The 16,378-nt window shown below is 43.8% G+C and overlaps 1 protein-coding gene across 4 annotated transcripts in view; it reads left to right on the plus strand.

Annotated features, from left to right (window-relative positions):
* The first annotated feature begins 1,141 nt into the window (after positions 1 to 1,141).
* Positions 1,142 to 16,378, plus strand: part of SCFD2 (sec1 family domain containing 2) — a 318,795-nt gene continuing 303,558 nt past the window's right edge. For 3 of the 4 annotated variants that reach the window (XM_084899937.1, XM_084899935.1, XM_084899936.1), the window contains exons 1-2: positions 1,153 to 2,112; positions 4,370 to 4,538. In XM_084899937.1, coding sequence (XP_084756063.1) covers positions 1,275 to 2,112; positions 4,370 to 4,538 — 1,007 coding nt within the window. In that variant the 5' untranslated portion in view covers positions 1,153 to 1,274. Of the gene's footprint in view, positions 2,113 to 4,369; positions 4,539 to 16,378 lie in introns of all 4 variants that reach the window. The other variant, XM_084899934.1, reaches the window with a different exon arrangement.

The following is a 16,378-nucleotide window of genomic DNA, read 5'->3' on the forward strand; positions in this document are numbered from 1 at the left end:
GAGAGAAACTGAGAAATCACGAAGGATTTTGGTGCCATTTTAAGAAGACTGGCTGTATTTTCTAAGCAGCTGAGCTAGCAGAGGCTTTTAAGCAGGAAAACGGTAGGACCAGTTTAGCTTACTATGAAGAAAACTGAATTTCAGGGAGAAGAGAAGGAAAGCTGGGAAATGATCAGAGATCCCTGCATTGTCCAGGTGAGTGGTAATGGTGAATTAAGGCAGTGACAGCACGGATGAGGAGAAGGGGCTGGATTTTCATATTGTTGAAGCAGACTCAGACTTATTGACAATGCGATGAGAGAGGAAAGATGGAGAAAGAGGAAATGAGACCAGGAGGTGTTTTAGGAGGCCTGTGTGCAACAATGTATGTGACAACATCTATAAATATCAAAACATTACATTCGTTGTTTTAGCTCAGGCTGCTCTCAGTTTATTCATTCATTTATTTTTAAAATATATTTTTATTGTCTTCACAGAGGAAGGAAAAGAGACAGAAACATCCATGATGAGGGAGAATCAGCTGCCTCCTGCATGCCCCACACTGGGGGTCAAGCCCTCAACCCGGGCCTGTGCCCTGACAGGTAATCCAATGGGACCTCCAGGTTCATAGGTCACAGCTCACTCACTGAGCTACTCCAGCAAGGCAGCTAGCTGCTTTGAGTTTAGATGGAGAAAGGGGCTGTACTTTTAAAGAGATGTGCTCATCTCTAGTGAAATATCATCCTTTGGATTCTCAGGGAAAGGTAATCTGAGCAGACAGAGAGATGAAAAGATGCTGCAACCGGTTTGGCTCAGTGGATAGAGCATCAGCTTGCGGACTCAAGGGTCCCAGGTTCCATTCTGGCCTTGGTTGGAGGCAAATCCTCAGTGGGGGGATGTGCAGGAGGAAGCTGATCGATGTTTCTAGCTCTTTATCCCTCTCCCTTTCTCTCTGTAAAAAAAAATCAATAAAATATATTTTTTACAAAAGGAAGAAAGTAAAGAACACAGTTTAGCTATTCCTTAGGCAGCCTTCTCCTCTCCCTCCACTTCCCAGGAATCCCGGAGTCCCGGAGCCCCGCCCACCTCTCTCCAGCCCGCAGCCTTCTGACGGGAGCGGGCGTCCCCACCTGCCAATCACGCCGCGTGACGTCATCTCCGCGCGCCGCCTCTGGGCGAGTAGGACGCGGCGGCGCGTGTACCGAGTTGACTGTCAAAGTCTCCCAGAGCCCCGTTCCCGGAAGCTGTGAGTTCCGAGGAAAGTTTTTTGACCCTGAGTCTGCGAATCCCCCACGATGAGCGCCCCGGGCGTGCAGTCCTTCACCCAGCAGGGCTGGGAGCAGGTGCTGGCCAAAGTGAAGCGGGCTCTGGTCTACGTGGACGCCGCCTGCGCCGAGAGCCTGCACTGGGGCTGCGGGTCCTCCCGGCTCCTGGAGGCGGTGGGGGCTCCTGTGTGTCACCTGCGCGAGTTCGAGCCCGACGCAGCTGGCGGCGAAGCTGACCAGCCCAAGGCGGTGTTTGTGCTGAGCTGCCTTCTGAAAGGCCGAGCCGTGGAGACCCTGCGGGACATCATCCGCCGCAGTCACTTTCAGTACTGTGTGGTGGTCACCGCCGTGAGCCACGCTGTCCACCTTACGGCTAATCACGTGCCGCCGGCGGCGGCGGCCGAGCTGGAGGGGCAGCAGCCCGTCTTCGAGCAGCTGGAGGAGAAGCTGTGTGAGTGGATGGGCAACATGAACTACACCGCCAAGGTGCTGCACGTCCCGCTGTTGCTAGCTCCTGCTGCCCCCCATCTTGCCTTGACTCCGGCCTTTGCCTCCCTTTTCCCACTGCTACCCCAGGATGTGCATCTTCTCAATAGTGCCCGACCAGACAAGAGGAGGCTGGGGAGCCTGGGTGAGGTGGACGCCACTGCCCTGCCCCCAGAGCTGCTATTGCAGATCAGATGCCTGGTGTCAGGCCTCAGTGCTCTGTGTGAGCATCTGGGAGTACGGGAGGAATGTTTTGCTGTAGGTTTCTTCAGTCGGATCATAGCTGCAGATCTGGCCAATTATGCCCCTGCCAAGAACAGGAGGAAGACTTCTACGGGCAGGGCCTCAGTGGTCTTTGTGGACAGAACTCTGGATCTCACAGGTAAATGGGATTGTGCAGGTCTTCATAAGCACTCTCCAAAGTTCTGGGACTTCCACTGATTCAGCATATATTTTATTGACCTCTTATTGTTGGTCAAGTTGAGGATACAAAGATGAACTAGATTAGGGGTGTCGAACTCAATCAGAGAAGGGGCCAAAATCTAAAATCCAGCCTAAATCGCGGGCCGAATGGTTTACTGAACAGTCATAAACTGACAATGTCATAAACTGACAGCGGAGTGCAGTGATGACAGCGCGGTGCGGGCCACATTGCAAGGCCTGGCGGGCTGGATTTGGCCCGCGGGCCTTGTGTTTGACACATGTGAACTAGATGGACACAGTCTCTGATCTCACAGAGTTTATAGTCTAGCAGTGTTTCCCAAACTTTTGACATATGTGTACCCCTTCTATAATTTTTGTTTCGCTGAGTACCCCTCGTACTCATGAGAACGTAGAATTAGGCGCAGCTAAGCACGGTGCAGTGCATATCCCCACCAAACTCCATTGCAACGTGTACCCCCACCAAACTCTTCCCGTACCCCTGGGGGTACCCGTACCACACTTTGGGAAACACTGGTCTAGAGGGAGATAAAACAAGCAAATTAGCAATTGCACTGAATTTTCTAAATGCTGTGATGGGTAAATACATCTTCATCATGCACTGCCTTGTTAAACAACAACAGCTGTATCTAGCTCAAGAGATTGGAAAAAAGTAATTATGCTGACATTGTCTACAGATGCCAATATTAACAATTCTTTATAGGATGGCGCTATTTTGTTGTAGAGGTGTTAATAGATGACCCTCCTAGTACAGTGGTTCTCAACCTTTCTAATGCCACGATTCTTTAATACAGTTCCTCATGTTGTGGTGACCCCTAATTATAAAATTATTTTCGTTGCTACTTCATAACTGTAATTTTGCTGTTATGAATCGTAATGTAAATATCTGTGTTTTCCGATGGTCTTGGGCTCTACAGCAGCGGTTCTCAACCTGTATGTAGGTGGCGACCCACAGGTTGAGAACCGCTAGCAGGGTCACCTAAGACCATCGGAAAACACAGATATTGTGTAAGCTTGCCCAGCTGGCGTGGCTCAGTGGTAGAGTGTTGACCTATGAACCAGGAGGTCACGGTTTGATTTCAGTCAAGGCATGGTCAGGGTGCATGCCTGGGTTGCAGGTCTGATCCCCAGTTAGGGGCATGCAGGAGGCAGCCGATCAATGATTCTCCCTCATCAGTGATGTTTCTATCTCTTCCTCTCCCTTTGTCTCTGAAATCAATAAAAAAATATTAAAAGTTGTGTAAGCTTGAGCAAGTTATTTAAACTGAGTCTTCTACTCTGTAAATGAGCATATTAACACCTACCAATTAAAAGTTGTAAGAGTTAAGTGGATAATAGATGTAGTATGGAACTTAATATACCTCAAACATCAGAAGCTCTAACTAAATGTTAGCTATTGTGATAAAGATCCTGATGGTAATTAAGATGATTTCTTGAATTCCTGGTTTCGTCTTTTCTATGTAGTTTTTCTGTCCAAATAATATGACATGGCAAAAAACAATAGAAAGACAGAGATAAAGATAGAGATAAGAGGACAGAGAGGCATTAAGGAAGCAAATATTAATTGGCTTACAGTGAGTAAAACAATTAAATGTTTCAAGTCCCACCCATTGTTGGAGTGAGGTCTTTGAAGCAACAATGACTTTTGGAAAGATAACTTGGTTTCATGGGAAAAGTATTAAACTGTGTCATTGGTCTTGAATTTCAATTTGATTCATTTAGTCATTTGTTATTAGAAGAGTTAATACATATAAAGCACCTAGAACAGTCCCTGGTGCACAGAATGCCTATAAATACCTCTACCATTGTAAACTGTTACCATTCAGTTATTTATTCTTTTCTCTACCTGGCAAATATTTAGTGAGAACCTACTAGCTGCCAAGTTGCCTACCAGATGTGGTGAATATAGGGTGAATTAGACAAACAGTTGCCATTATGAAGATATGGATCTAGCAGAGGGGCGATCTGCTATTCCTTGTCAGGTCTGCAGGTCCTTCAGGGTCTTAGGATCTTCATCAGTAAAATTTGGCTCTCAAATTTCAATATAGTATCATCCTATGACACCATTTACCTGGGTGACTATAGGCTGATTATTTATCCATTCAGTTTTTATTGATGCCCACCATATCATTAAAACGTTAATTCAGCTTCTTATTCCTCCCATTTTGTGAGTTCATAATTTCTGTCTGCTTAAACAGGAGCAGTTGGACATCATGGAGACAACTTGGTAGAGAAGATCATTTCAGTGCTTCCCCAGCTCCCTGGCCACACCAATGATGTGATGGTTAACATGGTAGAGCTCACTGCACTGCAGAATGAAGAGGAGAATCAGAATATGGTTGCACCAGGCTGTCTTGCACAATCCAAGTAGGATAAGTAGATTTTTTCTCCCTCTCCTCCTACTCTTCCCTTTTTTTCTCTCTCCTAAAATGTTCTGTAGAAAGAAAAACAATTAAGCCGAGGCCGGTTTGGCTCAATGGATAGAGCTTCGGCTTGGGGACTGAAGGGTTCCGGGTTCGATTCTGGTCAAGGGCATGTACCTTGGTTGCAGGCATATCCCCAGTAGGGGGTGTGCAAGAGGCAGCTGATCGATGATTCTCTCTCATCGATGTTTCTAACTCTCTATCTCCCTCCCTTCCTCTCTGTACAAAATCAATAAAAAATATATATTTTTTTAAAAAAAGAAAACAATAAAGAGTTAGTCTGGTTGAAAAATTCGTAGTGGATAGCATTAAAAAAAACACACACACACATTTTTTTTTTTTCTAACCAGAATAACCATATCCAGTAAACAACAATAAGCCAACAAGTATGGAATTTTCTAGAGGTGTAATTTAGATGTAATATAAACTTGTTCCCAGGATCAGTTAAAAGTCAATTTATGCATCTCCATTTCACAGACAGCTTCACATGGAATTGAGTCTATGCTTTTTCCATTTCTCTTTCTCAGTTGACTATTCCACATGATTAGAAAACTGCCCATGTAGCTATGAAACAGTGCCATTGTATATATGTAAATAGTATGCTCTGGGCATTAAGTTTTTATTTCTGTGTATATTTTTTCACATGCTTAGGGAAATTAGAGAACAAAGATGGTGTACTTTATATTATTCAGAGTTTCAAAAATAAAAGAACATTTCTTCAGAAACAGGACAATGAAAAGATACAATAGTTACCTTTTCTACTTTGACCTTCATCAACAATTCTATGAGGAAAAGCATCAGAATGGGGCAAGTGTCTGAGTATCTGTTCCCCTTATCTTCATGTTTTTAGTTTTTATACAAAACAAAACCTTTCAGCACCAAAGATTCAAATATCAACCTTAAAGGATACATTTGGAATTTCCTATCATATTTGGAATTAATTTTCAGCTCCTGAAGTTTTCAACTTTTTTGTAGATTAATAAAATTGGATGCTGAGTGTGTATAATCCACTATGGGGAAAAACCTGGAAGTTCTGTAGCCTATCTTTTTTGTAAGCTTATACAACGGTAAAAAAAATCAGCCGTGTGCTCACTTCAGCAGCACATACACTTAGCTGTTCAGAGGGCCATTCAAAAGTTAATTACTAAGGACTTGCTGAGCCTTACTCTGGACTAAGTACTATGAAGAACATAAAAGAATCTATATATATGAAAAGCCAGCAACCAGAATGCCATAATGACTGTAACGACCTGTCTCTATGATGCCCACTATGGCCAGGGAACCGGCCTGATCAGGGGGTGCGGCTGGACCGCCAACTCCCCTGTGGTCCTTCCTCCAACCCCCACTCCTGACCCACCACATCCTGACCAGCCTGCAGTCCTTCCCCCCAGCCAGCCCTGCCTCTGATCACTCCCCCACCCATATTGGGGTGGGGCTGGCCAGCCAACCTCCTGAAGCCCCTCCCTCTGTCCTGCCCCATGCCGGATGGGCCCCCACCACCCTGATCAAGGAGCAGCCTGGGAACAACTTCCCATGACCCGTCCCGGCAGCCAGCTCCACCCCTGATCACAACCCATACCCTAATAGGGGGCAGGGCTGGCCAGCCGACCTAGAGCCTCTCCTGCTAGCTCCATCCCAGATCAGCCCCCCATCCTGATCAAGGGCAGGGCCAGCCCCTTCCCCCATCTGGCCCCGCCCCTGATGTGCCCCCACCAAACTGATCAGCCTGCAGCTCCTCCTCCAGTCAGCTCTGCCCCTGATCAGGCCCCCCCTCCCCCCACTCTTATCAGGGGCAAGGCCAGCCAGCCAACCACCCATGGTCCCTCCCCTGGCCACAGACCCCCGATCGGCCCTTCCCACCACATTTGGGGGTGAGGCTGGCCGGCCCACCATTCACAGCCCTTCCACATAACCAGCCCTGTTCCCAATAGGCTCCCCACCCAATTGGGGGCAGGGCCTGCCAGCTAATCACCCTCTGCTCCTCCCCCAGCCAGCTCGGCCCTGATCAGACCCTGATCAGGCAGGCCAGTCGGCCAATCTCCCGCCATCTCTTCCAACAGACCTGGCCCTGATCCACCCTGATTGGGGCCGGGTCAGCCAGACCCCACTTGTACATGAATTCATGCACTGGGCCTCTAGTATAAAATAAAATTTTGACCTCCAGGAACACTTTTTTTGTTGGGGTAGTCATGATTTACATATAGGTACAATCTATCTATATCTATATATCTATACCTGTATATATATCTATATATCTATATATCTATAAATATATCTATATATCTATATATCCTATCTAATAAAAGAGTAATGTGCAAATTAACCAGCACTCTGCCACACCCACCAGCCACGCCCACTGGCCAATCAGAGAGAGTTTGCAAATAAACCCAACCAAGATGGTTACAGCCACAGAGAGCAGGAGGGAGGCTTGGGTTTCCCAGGCAATGGAGGAAGCCAAGCTTCCCTCCTGCCCTTGTTGGCCAAAGCGTCCACTCAAGGCTACAAAGTTTCAATTATAGAAGGTAAACAAATCCAAACAGAAATGGGGCAGCCACAAAACTGGAAAGAGCGGGAGGCTTGGGTTGCCCCTGGCAATGGAAGATGCAAAGCTTTCCGCACACCCTGGCCAGCCCATGCTTCCACTTAAGGCCACAAAGTTTCTATTATAGAAGATACACAACCCCAAAAGAAATGGCTGCTGGCATGGCCACAGAGCGAGCAGGAGACTTGGCTCCTCTCCAGGCTACTAAGTTTCAATTGTAGAAGGTAAATAAATTCCAGATACCAGGGCCTCTTCTTGGGTCACCAGGGGGTGTGGCTGGCCTGCAAATCACCACAGGCCCCTTGTCTAGGCCACCCCATACCCCAAGGGAACCCCCACCTTGATCCGGACACCCTTCAGGGCAAACCCACTGCTTTCCAGGTCTCTATCCTATCTAATAAAAGAGCAATATGCAGATTGACCATCAATCCAACACACAATATGGCTGCCCCCATGTGGTCACAAGATGGCCACCACAAGATGGTCAGCAGGGGAGGGCAGTTGGGAGGCACCAGGCCTGCAAGGGAGGGCAGTTGAGAGGGACCAGGCCTGCAAGGGAGGGCAGTTGGGGGTGACCAGGCTGGCAGAGGAGGGAAGTTGGGGGCAAACAGGCTGGCAGGGGAACAGACATTAATCAGGCTGGCATGGGAGTGGTTAAGGGGATGATCAGGCTGGCAGGCAGAAGCGGTTAGGGTAGGTGACCAGGTGTCCTGCTTTCCAAAAATCAGGACTTTTTTAAAACGCCATGGGACGCTGGACAAATTGTTAAAAATCGGGACTGTCCCACCAAAAGCAGGACGTCTGGTCACCTTAGGTTAGGGGCAATCAGAAAGGCAGGCAGGTGAGCAGTTGGGAGCCAGCAGTCCTGGATGTGAGAGGGATGTCCGATGGCCCATTTAGGCTCGATCCCAGTGGAGATTAGATAGGTAATGGAATCAAAGGAAGAACTATTAATCAGATTTTGGAAAGAACAACCAGTTTCAGGGGTCTAGAGGGCAAAAACATGGGAAAAGCCTGCTCAAGGCCTTATCCTAGAGAGACTGAATTTTAACTACCGTATTTTTCGGACCATAAGACGCACTTTTTTCCCCCCAGAAGTGAGGGGAAAAAGTCCCTGCGTCTTATGGTCCAAATATAGCCTACACATATACTGTAAAAAAAAGTTTTTTTACTTGCCCGGCTCTGTGTGGTCTCTGTGTGCTTGCCCGGCTCTAAAATGGTTCTAAATGCTGCTGTTTACTTTACAGGGTTGATTACATGTGTTTATGACTGTGATGTTGGGTTTTAATGCACATAAAATATTTTAGGACACTATTTGTTTCAGAATCTTTTTTTCTTCATTTCCCTTCTCTAAAAACTGGTGCGTCTTATGGTCCGGTGCGTCTTATGGTCCGAAAAATACGGTACATTCTATCTGAGTCATTCTCCTTAAGATTCATGTTCCAGGGGAAAGGTAAGATTAGCCTGATTTGGGCCTTGTGCCGACCATTTGCTCAGTGGGGGTTAGGACCAATTTATAGTGACTTGGAATTGTGACAAGATTGTATGGTGTGGTGGAGCGGAAGTTCTTCAAAGGAAAACTGAAACATTTGACAAAAGAAGGGGAAGGGATGCTGGTCCGCTAAAACCAGTATATATCCCTTAATAATAATACCACACACTTAGAGCACTTATTGTGTAATAGGCATTGTCCTGATCACTTTATATATAGTAACTAGAGGCCCAAAGCACAAAATTCATGTACAGGTAGGTTCCCTAGGCCTGGAGATCAGGGCCAATCAGGTTCCCTGCCTCCTCGCCTCCCCACCTTCTCATTCCCTCAGCGCCTCGCTGCTGCTGCTGGTTGCCCGCCATGTTCTTTGCCGCCCCCTGGGTGTCAGTGCACATCATAGTGAGCAGTCGAACTCTCTTTTTCCTGGTTGAACTCCTGAGGGGACACTTTGCATATTAGCCTTTTATATGTATAGTTTTATTTTAATTCTCATAACATCCCTAACATGATTACAAAAAGAATATGTGACTTCCCAGAGAGAAATTTAAAAAAAGAGAAGAGTAGAATCCATTGTTAATGAACAGGAGGAGAAGCAAGTGAATTCTGAGAAGTGTGGTGAAACAAATGTAAGAATCAAGATATGGCTTAGATCTACAAGTGACATTTTGATTATGGCCTATTGAATAACTTTAACTCTTCAGTCCTCATTCTTCCCCAAGCTTAGTCATAAGCTTAAACTAAACCAGTCTTAGAATCCCATTCCCCTTTCCAGTGATTCCTTTAGAAAAGGGGAGGTAACAAGAGAGTCTTCTTGGTCAGATTTCTTTGCTTCTGAAAAGAGACTCAAACAAAAGACACACTTTCCCCTTATCTTCCTCCCTCAATGGCCAGGACTCTGATGTAAATCCTGAAACTGCTAGGCCAACTTGCTCACATCCAGAAGTTGAAGCTAACACTTGGAAGGTGGAGTGGCCAAGGGAGCCACAGAGAAGAGCAGCCATGGGGTTAATGTGTCTGGACCACTGTCATCTATATAATAAAAGCCTAAGCGACCATTACGGCAGAACTTACCAGAACAACCGGTTGCTATGATGCTCACTGGCCACCAGGGGGAAGACGCTCAATGCAGGAGCTGCTTCCTGGTGGTCAGTACACTCCTACTGGAGGAGCACCGCTCAGCCAGAAGCTGGGCTCACGGCTGGCTAGTGTAGTGGTGGTGGCAGGAGCCTCTCCCACCTCTGTGGCAGCACTAAGGAGCAGTGAGCAGGTGGGCGGTAAGGGGCGAGGGGTCCTGGACTGTGAGAGGGATGCCCGACTACTGGGTTAGGCCCGATCCTAAGCTGGCAGGCGAACAGCCCCCGAGGGCTCCTGTACTGCGAGAGGGCACAGGCCAGCTGAGGGGCCCCAGTGCATGAATTTTGTGCACTGGGCCGCTAGCATAATATATCGATAGTTACTTATTATTTAAGTCAAATTGCGTTGCTGTTTTCTATTACTTGTAACTAAAGGCATCCTATTTGATACATTTTCTATGCCTCATTATTTCATCTATAAAATGAAGGTATAGGCCTAAATGACTTCTAAGGCTCTTGGATTTAAAATAAAAATTCTTCCTAACTGTGCCCCATTTGTGCCTCAGCTTTGCCTCTGAGCACTTACAGCTTAATTCTTTCATATACATTTTCTCCTCTAGCTCTTGGTTTACAGCGGATGCCTTTTCTGCTCAGACTTTGAGTGTTTGTCATGGAATATGAGCTTTAAGTGCCACCCAAGTATGAGAGTATGTTCATAAATGTCAAAGGTGGTGATGGGTTCTAGAAGGATCTGAATAAAGAAGAAAGCTTTAATGAGAGCAGGTTGGTGAAATAGATTAGAAGTCAGGTTGCAGAAGATAAAGAGATGGATGGTGAAAAAATTATAAGCAAATAAAGGTCTAAAACAGAGAGCAAACTGATAGTTGCTGGGGGAGGGAGGCAGTTGGGGCATGGATGAAAAAAGTGAAGGGGAATATAGTCAATAATATTGTGATAACTTTGCATGGTGAACAGATGGTGACTAGATTTAGTGTGCTGATCCCCTCGTAAGATATATAAATGTCGAGTCACTGTTGCACACCTGCAACTAATATGATACTGTATGCTTGCTACTCAAATAAATAAAATGATAAGTTACTTAGGAAAAAAACAATAATTGAGAGAAAATGGTAGTTTTTACAATTTTTATTTTTACAATTGATTGGAAACTGAGGGGATTGCACTGATTAATTGCTTTGCAAAAGAGAAATTGAAATAAATTCAGCTTTCCTAGTATATAATGTACCTCTATCAAAATAACAACCAATGCTACTGCCTCCAATACCACCCCTGGAAACTTCTCAGTGAAATGAGTGTGAGGATAAAAAGTTAGTACTAAAATGCAAAACAGATGGATGCTTGGCAATAAATAATGTCCTGCAGTGGAATAATGTTTAAAAAGCAAATCTCTATCTGTGACATCAGCCTTGATAATAAAAACTGATTCCTGCCCTGGCCAGTGTGGCTCAGTTGGTTGGAGTGTCATTCCATACACCAGAAGGAAGTGAGTTTGATTCCTGGTCAGGGCACATACCCAGGTTGTGGGTTTGATTCCCAATCGGGGTGCATGCTGGAGGCAACCGATGATGTTTCTCTCTCACATTGATGTTTGCCTCTCTCTCTTCCTCCCTTCCTCTCTCTAAGTTAGATTCAAAATATTTATTTCTAAAATAATCTTATAGAAGTTTGTTTGTAATTATAGCCATAGAAGGTACTGCCAATGCAAATGAGAAATGGATAACTTAAATGCATTATCACATGGCTTCCCAGTCCCTGTCCACTGGTCACAGAATTATATGGAATATTTTATTTGAGAAGGAGGCAGAATCTTTTCTGTTCTTATGTTTTCCTTCTGTTTAAAAAAATAAAAAAATAAATAAAAAATATATATATATAACTGATTTCAGAGAGGAAGGGAAAGGGAGTGAGAGTTAGAAACATCAATGATGAGAAAGAATCATTGATCGACAGTTTCCTGCACTCCCCCTATTCCCCTACTGGGTATTGAGCCCACAACCCAGGCATGTGCCCTTGACTGGAATCAAACTTGAGACCCTTCAGTCCACAGGCTGACACTCTATCCACTGAGTCAAACCAGCTATGATTCCTTCTTTTTAAATGGGTTTCATTCTCTGGCCCATCTCCATTCTCTTTAACCGATTGCTCTTTCAGTTTCTTTAGTACCCTTAGCCTGATTCTCTGCCTGTATTTACTATGTCTGTGTTTGGTGCCCCTAGCTCTGGCTACAGTACTATTAACATAGTCACCAGGCTGAAGATTATATCCCTGTGACTTCTTTAACAAAGTTTGTACTTTTTGACTTATTTCACCCATTTCTCTCCTTCACTCCCCACCCACTCTAGCAACCATCAATCTGTTCCTTGAATCTATGAACTTGGTTTTAAAAAGTTATTTTTTAAAATTTTAAGGCACATTGCTATTTTACCATACCAACTCTCTGACACTTACTTAGTTGAGTGAATGTATAAGTAAACCAATGAATTTATAAATTGTGTGACCCTGGCTTATAAAAAACAATATTTTAAGCCAAGTTTTCATGTTAGAGGTGGACATTCTCCCCCCGCCTAGATTATAGAGCAATGGACTAAACAGAGTAGATCTTATAAGAAACAGAAGTAGCAGTGGTGCCGAAACCGGTTTGACTCAGTGGATAGAGCATCTGTCTGAACGTCCCAGGTTCGATTCCAGTCAAGGGCATATGCATTGGTTGTGGGCACATCCCCAGTAGGGGGTGTGCAGGAGGTAGCTGGTTGATGTCTCTCTCTCACTGATGTTTCTAGCTCTCTATCCCTAGCCCTTCCTCTCTGTACAAAAAAAAAAAAAAAAGTAGCAGTGGTTACAACTAAACACCTATGAGCCAATTTTTGTTAATGTTCACACTGTTAAGCAACCTGATACTCGTGTATATTGAATCATCTACTGTATCCTAAAAGTAAAAAATTCTTAAATCATCTCTTAAATCACCTCTGAATAATGATAAATTTTTCTTGGTTTCCCAATAACAATTAAATATTACTATTAAAGAGACAATAACATTTTCAAGAAAAGAAAGGTAATTTTTCATAGACAGAATCAGAGGTACTACTTTGGTTTTAAATTTACTGATGGGAGGAGGACAAAATGATTGCAGAATAGACCGATGTGTCCTGAGCCTTGTTCTGGAGCAGTTAGAATGAGCAGCAGGCACATGAGCAGCCCACTCCTGCTGTCCAAGGAGCAGCAGCCCTGCGAACAGCCTGCCCCCATCCAAGGAGCAGTCTGCCCTAGTCCAAGGAGCATCAGCCATGTGAGCAGCCGCCCCTGTCTGAGGAGCAGCAAACTTATGATCAGCCTACCCTACCTAGGGCAATGGAAGCTAAAGAAAAAATAAGCAAATGGGACTACATCAAAACAAAAAGCTTTTGCACAGCAAAAGAAACCATCAACAAAGCAACAAGAAAGCCCAATGCCTGGGAGAACGTATTTGCCAATGTTATCACCGGTAAAGGTTAATCTCCAACATTTACAGGGATCTCATTTCACCTTAACAAAAGGAAGATAAATGATCCAACAAAAAAATGGGCAGTGGACCTAAATAGATACTTTTTGAAGGAGGACAGAAGGAAGGCCAAGAGACATATGAAAACATTCTCAAAGTCTTTTTAAGGAAATTTCTCTTGTGAGTCAAATTTTTTAAACTTAAACTTCTTTTACCACCACTTCTTCAAAATAGACTTGGCCAGGCCATGATATTTTGTGGAAGAGCCATATTCAAGGGGCCAAAGAGCCACATGTGGCTTGCGAGTCACAGTTTGCCGACCATTGGCTTAACCAATGGACACAGACAACAGAGGGGTGAGGGCATGAGTTGGGTGGTGGTGGTGTCAATGGGAGGATAAGTACACATATGTAGTACCTTAATCAATAAAGAAATTTAAAAAAATAAGAAAAAAATTTACCTACAAAAGAATTCCTGAACTTGGATGAAAACATTAAGTAACTGAATGTGTAGTTTAGGGTTTGAAGTGGAGAGCCAGCACCTGAGAGGCTGTGTCGCCACATAGTGTGTTATGAATGACCTTGCTGGCAATGGGCATCTCCTCTTCCCCACTTGGACCACCTTATAAAAGTTGACCTTTTGTTTTTTGTTTTTTGTTTTTTACTTTTTAGTTAAAAATTACAAATTAAGTAGAAAGCCTACCTCTTCTCAGCATATAGCTGCTATATTTAACATTTTTGAGGCAGTCTAAATATCATCTGGTCTCAGTTACAGGATTAAAAAACAGAATTAATGAGTAATTTGTGGGAAGAAGTAAAGCAGAGTTCTTTTCTAAAAATGAGGGGATAAGTGTCGTGTCCACTAGGAGTAGTTAAATAATTTAGTATGCAGAGACATTTAAATTATGTTTTTTAATATTCTTTTTAATTTTAAAAGAATATGTTTAATAGTTAATTGTGTTCAAAAGGATTGAAATGTATATTGAGAAAAGAAGGTTTGAAGGTAGAAATTCTTGTACTATAATTTCTCATGTATTGCAACTCAGTTATGGGGTTAGTTAGAGAATGTGCAGGCCACCCCTAGAATCTTTTTCACATTGAAACATTTTAAATGGTTTGTGGTCTGTGTTGTAAGAAGACTGAACTCTGGGTCATTGTGGCTTTGGGATACATAATTTAAATGGAAACTATGGCTCCTTTAAACAAAGCCAAGAGCCCTCTGAAGTTAGCTAAATGAAAAAGAATGGAAAGAGTTATTACACTTGAGTGACAAGTTCATAATTAAATTGATGTTCATTGCCAAGCAAAAGTCAACAAATCCAAAAAATTTTAACTCCTATTGGGTTAATCAACCACAACCTTCATTGGGGAGCTTCTGAGTCTTATGTTATAGGCCAATACCAATAGGCCAGAGGGTATTGAACAGCACACCAGGATTGTCCCACAGCTCTGATTAGTTTCTCTTTTCTAACACCTGCTGCTATTCTTGCCTGAGGACCCTTTTCTGTGCTTTTACTCAGCCTTCTGACTTTTTATAACTGTGTGGGATAATGACTGGTGGAGGGATAGCTGAGATCAACAGAGTGGTGGTAGGTGTCCTTCTAGCAGAACTGGAAGGAGTATAAAGGAAGAACTACAAACAATACTATGGTTTTAGCCTTGAAATAAACATTTTGGGGGCCTGAGGCAGGGGAGGTCTGAAATCCTGAAGTCTATTTGGGTAAAATGTCATGGGTAAGAATATGAAAGTAAACCTTTTGAGCATGTAAATGTGTGTTATAATTTATCCAAAATATTACCCTAACCAGTTTGCTCAGTGGATAGAGCCTCGGCCTGCGGACCGAAGAATCCCGGGTTTGATTCTGGTTGAGGGCATGTACCTTGGTTGCAGGCTCCTCCCCAGCCCAGTCCCTACTTGGGGCATGAGCAAGAGGCAACCAATTGATGTATTTATCTCATATCCATATTTCTGCCTTTTCCTCTCTCTAAAAATCAATGGAAAAATATCCTTGGGTGAGGATTAAACAAACAAACAACAAAATATGTATTTATTGACTGCTCTGTGTCAGACACTTGATGAAGACAAGATCTTTACTTTCATGAAACTTATTCTAATGGGGGACACAGACAACAAACAAATATATATTATGACAGCCAGGGATAAGTGTGATGAATGAGTTAAAAATTAAGGGAACCAAGAATGACCAGGGATTTCGGGTGGTGAAAAAATATATGGGGGAGGTAGAAAAGGCATTTCTCAGGAAATGTCTTTCAAACAAAGACCTCTGTGAAGCTGAATCACAGGCTAGAACATCCCAGCTTGGGAAAAGAACTAGTTCAAAGATAACTTGTGGTATAAATTTGAGCTTCCCTAATGGCTAATGATGTTGAACATCTTTTCCTCTATTTGCTTTCCATATGAATAGCCTCTTAGATAATTTATCTTTTCACTCTTTTGCCAATTAACTAATTGGATGATTTTTATTATTGAGTTTATATAAGTCTTTGTCAAATATTTTTTCTATTCTGTAGCTTCTCTTTCCATCTTTTTTTTTAAAAAATATATTTTATTGATATTTTGCAGAGAGGAAGGGAGAGAGAGATAGAGAGCTAGAAATATCAATGAGAGAGAAATATCGACCAGCTGCCTCTTGCACACCCCCTACCGGGGATGTGCCCACAACCAATGTACATGCCCTTGACCGGAATCGAACCTGGGACCTTTCAGTCCACAGACCGACGCTCTACCACTGAGCCAAACCGGTTTCGGCTCTTTCCATCTTCTTAACAGGGTCTTTGCACAAGGTAATTTTTTTTTTTTTTAACTTTGATGATGTTCAGTGTGGGGGGCCCAATGCAGAGTTAGCCAGATGCTCAAGGCCACCCTGAGGGTCAGAATCTTAATCATGGTGTCCAAGAACTACACACAGGTGCAAGAGCAAGGCCACAGTAATCTGTATGTACACTGAGCAGTGTGCCCTTCTATAACTCAAAAGACCGAGGTCACTATTTGGAAAGAAGCCTCTTGTCTAAGTAGTATAAAATTGTTACTGATCAGCCAGTACAAGGCTGCATTATAGGGAAGATGTATTACTGATCAGCAGGTGCTGCTGCTTAGAGAGGCTATAGCTCTAAGTATGACTCTTGTATATCTCCTATGTTGGAGGCTACTATGTAGG

Source organism: Pipistrellus hanaki, assembly GCF_964339955.1.
Source record: "Pipistrellus hanaki genome assembly, chromosome: 1".
In the NCBI taxonomy this organism is placed as follows: domain Eukaryota; kingdom Metazoa; phylum Chordata; class Mammalia; order Chiroptera; family Vespertilionidae; genus Pipistrellus; species Pipistrellus hanaki.